The following is a 6,000-nucleotide window of genomic DNA, read 5'->3' on the forward strand; positions in this document are numbered from 1 at the left end:
TCTGTAACAGATCTGACACCTTTATCCTAATGCACATAAGATAAAAAAAAATTATATAAAAAAAATGGACATGGAAGTAGGTGTGGTCGTGCATGCCTGTGATCCCAGCACTCAGAAGGCAGAGGCAAGCAGACCTGTATGAGTTCGAGGCCAGCCTGGTCATCCAGGGCTACACAGAAAGACCCTCTTTAAAAAAAAGGGGGGGGAGGGGCATGGACAGGGGCTAAGATGGCAACCACACAGTTGCAAGAAACAGCACAGGATAAAAAAGGACACCTGTCCAACCAAGTGAGTGTTCCGGGTCTTCTGGGGTGAGAGGTCGCCCTCTCCAGCATAGAGCTAACAGACACACAGGCCTGGGTTCAACTTCAGCACAGCAAAAACGAATTCAAATTTAAGTCCCAGGATATTATCTTTCCGAGGAGGAAGAGGGAAAGCCAGTGAGCAGAGCACTCACCCAGCACAACACTTGGGGCTCCCACTCCACCCCAGCGTCACATAAACCAAGTACACCACACACATGAATACGTGCTCCTAGGAGCGGAGGCAGGAGGATGAGGAGTCCATGTCATCTGAAGCTACACACGGAGATTGAGGCCAGCTGGGCTACCCAACTGTCTGAAACACTCAGTAACGTGACTGCCACGCCAAGCCCAAGGACCTGAGTTTGGATCCCAATACCCACAGACATGGAGAAAGGAGCCCTGGGAGTGCTGGCCAGCCAGACGACCTGAATCAGTGAGTTCCAAGGCTATGAGCAAGCGGTCTCAAGGAAAAGGTTCTTGGTCTCTGAACTCAGAGGTACGGGTAGGAGGGCATGTGTTTCAAGCCGGTCAAGTTTACATACCAAGTTCCAGGACAACTGGGGTTACACAGCAAACCTTGTCTCTGACAAAAAAATAAGGCTGAAAGAGAAAACCCAGTTCCAGGGATCCAGTGTCTTTTTCTGGCCTCCTTGGTGCACACGGTGCACAGACAGACTCACAGGCAAAGCACCTACACATGTAACAGACAGCCACCTGCCTCTGCCTCCCCGAGTGCTGGGATTACCGGTGTGCACCACCGTGCCCGGCTCAAACATAGCTGGGCATGGTGGCACTTGCATTTAATCACAGTATACAGGAGGCAAAGGCAGGTGGCTTTTCAAGGACAGCCTGGTCTACAGAGTTCCAGGCTACATAGTAAGATAGCCTGTCTCAAAAGAATGAAAAAAAATTTTTTTCAAGACAGTTTCTCTGTGTAACAGCACTGGCTGTCCTGGAACTCTGTAGACCAGGCTGGCCTAAAACTCAGATATCCTGGAATGGTGGAATTAAAGGAATGCACCACCACGCCTTTATTTTAAGGGTCAGAAGAAAGGTCGCAGGCAAAGGCACTTGTTGCCAAGACCAAAATTCCATCTCCAGGATCTCTAAGAACTGATTCAGGAAAGGCATCCTCGACCTCCATATGTGTATTTTGCTAAGCATGTGTACACACAAATACAGGTAGATAAATGTAATAACTACAGCTTGGTGAGATGGAACAGTGATAGAGGCAGTCATACATGTGTCACACATGCCTGAAAACCTCAATTAGATCCCAAATTCACGTGAAGGTCGAAGAGGGTATGAACATCAGGAAGACATCTCACTGTCACATGCCATGGTACATGAACATAGTAAAGTTATAAAGTTGTCCTTTCACACACACCTGTGTTATGGCACACGTACATCAAACACAAAGTTTAAATAACAAGAGCAAGCCAGGAATGTAACACAAATCTGTCAATGCAGTACTCAGGAGGCACAAGAATCTAAGTGCAAGACCAACTGGAACTACACAGAAACCCTGTCTCAAAAATTTTTAATATAAAAAAAACTGAAAAAAATTAGAAACCTGTGTCAACAAGGGAAATCTTGGCTGTGGAAAGGCTGCCATCTGGTCAGGAAAAGAAAGTCTTCATCCCGAAAGGCATGAGTGTTTTTAATTTTTTGGCTTTTTTCAAGACAGGGTTTCTCTGTGTAGCCTTGGCTGTCCTGAACTCACGTTGTAGACCAGGCTGGCTTTGAACTGACAGCAGTCCACCTGCCTCTGGCTCTGAGTGCTGGGATTAAAGGCGGCCTGAAAGTCTTGAATTTTTGAAACAAGGCCTTGGTTAAATTCTAACTTGTGACCCTCCTGCCTCTTAAAGGCTGAAGTTACAAGTCATGGCCACCACATCTAAGTAAAAAGCATGATTTTTCAAAGATGCAGAGTTTAATATATCTCACAATCAGAGTGCTGCCAAGTCTGAAGACCTGAGTTCCATACCCAGAACCCTTGTGGAAGGAAGACCAGTCCCTGCAAGGTTTCCTCTGACCTCCACAAGCCGTAGCACGTTCCCAAATACACACGGAATAAGTTAAGACTTAGAATCAAATGTTCAAAGTACTTTAGATGTCTGGCAGCACTATGCATACTTGAACTGCCATTTAAATATAGAATAGAAGCGTGGACAGAAGCCACATCAAAGCCTAACTATCCTACATCAAGGCTCCTGGACTATCGTACCACATGGAGGTACCTCTCACATCTCGTACAGTACATATTTTATTGCTACTAAATTTTCCCTTTCTGGAAAAGACACACACAAACACAGAAGGGCAGGAAAAGACAGTAAGGTAGGTCATCTTCCTGTCTAACTTTAAAGAATCAAGTACTTATGTGTATTTTTGGTACAATAAATTGAAGAAAAAAAATCTGTTCAGGGGTGTCACAAAAGCTGCCGATGTTTACGCCTATACTATCAAAAACAAGCATTCAAAACCCAAACCATCATAGTGACACATGCCAGTAATCCCAGCACTGAGGAGAAAGGAAGACGCAGAGTTCCAGGCCAGTCTGGGAAACTCACCAAGAACCCAGTCTCAGAAAGGAAAAAAAAAAAAAAAAAAAGAACTGAAGAGGACCAGAGGTGTAGTTCAGTGGTATAAAACTCGCATACACAAAGCTTCAGGGCCAATCCTCCGGGAGAGTGGGGGCATGACAGGAAGGGGAATTTCAGTCAGTCCCATTTCATCCCCAGAAATTCAAGTAGGAATTGACCAGGCATCACCCCAGTAAACCAAACTAAGGAAATAGTCAGCAAAAGTAGATTCATAGATCGGGTTGGAGTAAGTCCAGAGCTGGTCAAGGCGCCTCTGACTAATGCACAATGGCACGTGGGCCAAGTTTTCAGGAATGAACTGACTGATGACGGATGGCCTTCTGCAACAGGAAGCGGGAATCCTGCGTTCCCGCCAAGCTCTGGGCACCGAGGCATGGAAGGTAGTGGAGGACCCTGGTACAGCTGAAGTTGAAGAGTTTCCTTGATCGCTGGAGCTGTGGGTTCCACATGTTCTGAAATTGGGGGGCGGGACGAGGGGGGGTTACCTGCCATCCCTCACTCCTGGGGGGGGGGAAACACCAGACAATGTAAAAAGCTTTGTCAGCGGCACCAGGATCGAAGGCGAGGGCCGAGACAGCTCATTACCGTCCTCCTTTCCCTCCCCATGATACACACTTTTGGACACTGTCAAAGATTTCCTCGATTGCTCTGGGACCTCGGGACCTAATTTATGTCACTGCCAACGTGGAGGACCCATTCTACAACATCCGTCTCCAGGCAAGGAGTCTCTTTGATGGCTTCAGGATCGCAAGAGCTCCTTCAGTTTAGGATCAAAACAAAACGGAAACCCACCAGGGCTAGGGCTGCAAGCTGCCCAGGCCCAGGGCAGCACTGGGAGAGAAAAGCGCCTAGAACTTGACAGCAGAGATGGGAAGGAGGGAAACGGAGAGCCCTTCTGCACTTGGGCCTGCAGAGGACCCAGCGGACACCGCAGGGTGGGCGCGATGGGACCTACAGGGCACCGGAAGTGGAGGCTGGAGCTGGGTGGGGGCTGAGGGGTGTCCACAGGCCGGGAGGGGGGCACTTCCTGCACACTCAGGAGCCTGGATCACCAAAGAGGAGGAACCCTGGAGGTGTCCCCAAGCTTGTTCTAGTTCAGGGGGCTAGGAGGGACGGCTCGCCTGTTCCCCTCAAGTTCCCGGTCAGTGAGATCGCCAGGACCCCAGCCCCCACCCACTTTTGGCGCCAACAGCCAGAAGCAAGCGCAACCGGAAGCACGGCCCGCGCCAAACGCCGTCCCGCGCATGCGCGTCCCGGCTGTCAGCGGCCGCAGGGCCACCCTGAGTAGATACCCCTACAAATGCCTCGGCATCGGTTCCGCCCCTCACCCCCACCCCGCAGAGCACCTACCGCCTGCGGACGTGGTCGGGCAGCGAGCCTGCTGGGGAGGCAAGCGCAGGCACTCGGGCCGGGGCTGTTCGTGCTGGCATCTCGCAGGTTGCAGTCGTCAAGACACCTCTGAACGAGACCCCGGCTTTTTCGCGCGCGCGGAAACCAATTGGGAGGGGGCGGCGCAAGCGGAAGCAGCGTATACCACAGGGCAAGACAGTGGGGGAAGACTGTGCTGTGCCCAACGGGAGCGCGCATGCGCCTGACAGCGCACGGCTCACCTTCTGACTGCAGTGGGCTCGTCCGTGCTGAGGCTGGCGCGGCGCATCTCCCCCTTCTCTGGAGCCTGTGAGAGCAGGTACTTTTTTTCTTGCAGAGGACCCTGGGATGCTTGCCAACGCCCATGTCCCATCACTCCAAACCCCTATAGCTCCACTGCCACGATCCTACACCCTCTTCTGGCCTCTGCGGGCACTGCACTCACATGCACAAACACATAATTTTAACAAATCTTTTGATAAAGGAAAAGCCATGGCAGGGTTGGTAGCACACCCCTTTGATCCCAACACTCCCAGAGGCAGAGGCAAGTGTAGCTCTGAGTTCAAGGCTAGCCTGGTCTACAGAGCGAGTTCCAGGACAGCCAAGGCTACACAGAAACCCTGTTAAAAAAGAGAAAGAAGGGCTGGAGAGATGGCTCAGTGGTTAAGAGCACTGTCTGCTCTTCCAAAGGACCCAGGTTCAATTCCCAGCACCCACATGGCAACTCACAACTGTCTGTAACACAAATTCCAAGGGATCTGACACCTTCACACTAATGCACATAACATAAAAATTAAATAAATTATTTAAAAAAAAAGAAGAGAGAAAAAGAGTCAGGTGGTGTTGGCTCACCACTCAGGAGGAAGGCAGATCTCAATCAAGTTCGAGGCCAGCCAGGTCTACAGAGCAAGTTCTAGAACAGCCAGAGCTACACAGAAACCATTTCGAGAAAAAAAAAAAAAGAAAGAAAGAAAAGAAAAAAAATATGAGTATTTGAGCAAAAGGACTCACATCTAACCCAATCTTCACTCCCTTGCCCTCTAAAATGACCTTGAGTACACCATCTGGACTCATCTGTCAATCAGGGCTGAAAGCACCTCCTTAAAAATGTAATTAAGAGGCTTTTAGGCCAATATACCAATGTTGTAGTCTAGTGGAGAGGCCAGGAACCATTTCCACAATCTGTATTGAATAAAATAAATAAAAAACAGAACACAGGGAAATTACAGCATTCTATTGGCAGGCCTTCTACATGGTGTGAAAGGATACATAGAATACATAGCTTAGCAGTAGAATGCTTACCTAGCAAACCTGGAGCCCTGGGATCTATTCCTAGCACCAGATGAATAAGTGAAGAGAAGAAAGACTATGAGAACTGGGAAGATGGCGGAGAACTGATCCATATAAGTTGTCCACCTCTGACTATTGGTGCACATTGACATCACACACCCACACATATGTACACACACACAAAAAAAACATTTTTAAGAATTTTTTTGTACAGCAAAATTAAATTTAAAAATCCTGAGGCAGGCATTGTTACGTTGCTCTACAGGCAATTCAGCTGGCCTGCCCACAGGGGCCTTTAGGATCCTGACAACATCCATATCATCTGCGCCAGGTGCTCAATATATAATCCACCAGGCACCCGCCATCTTTTTCTTCCTCTCTCCTTTCTGCCTGTTCCTCTGTCCCCGATTCTCTGTCTCCCTCCCGACTCTGTA

At 49.0% G+C, this 6,000-nt stretch overlaps 1 protein-coding gene across 1 annotated transcript in view; it reads right to left on the minus strand.

The window, feature by feature from the left end:
* Dnmt1 (DNA methyltransferase 1) overlaps positions 1–4,440 on the minus strand; it is a 48,864-nt gene extending 44,424 nt beyond the window's left edge. Inside the window, exon 1 of the mRNA XM_021652455.2 lies at positions 4,259–4,440. Coding sequence (XP_021508130.1) covers positions 4,259–4,338 — 80 coding nt within the window. The 5' untranslated portion in view covers positions 4,339–4,440. The remainder of the gene's footprint in view (positions 1–4,258) is intronic.
* Positions 4,441–6,000: the final 1,560 nt, after the last annotated feature.

Source organism: Meriones unguiculatus, chromosome 1 (assembly GCF_030254825.1).
Source record: "Meriones unguiculatus strain TT.TT164.6M chromosome 1, Bangor_MerUng_6.1, whole genome shotgun sequence".
NCBI classification, from domain to species: Eukaryota; Metazoa; Chordata; class Mammalia; order Rodentia; family Muridae; genus Meriones; species Meriones unguiculatus.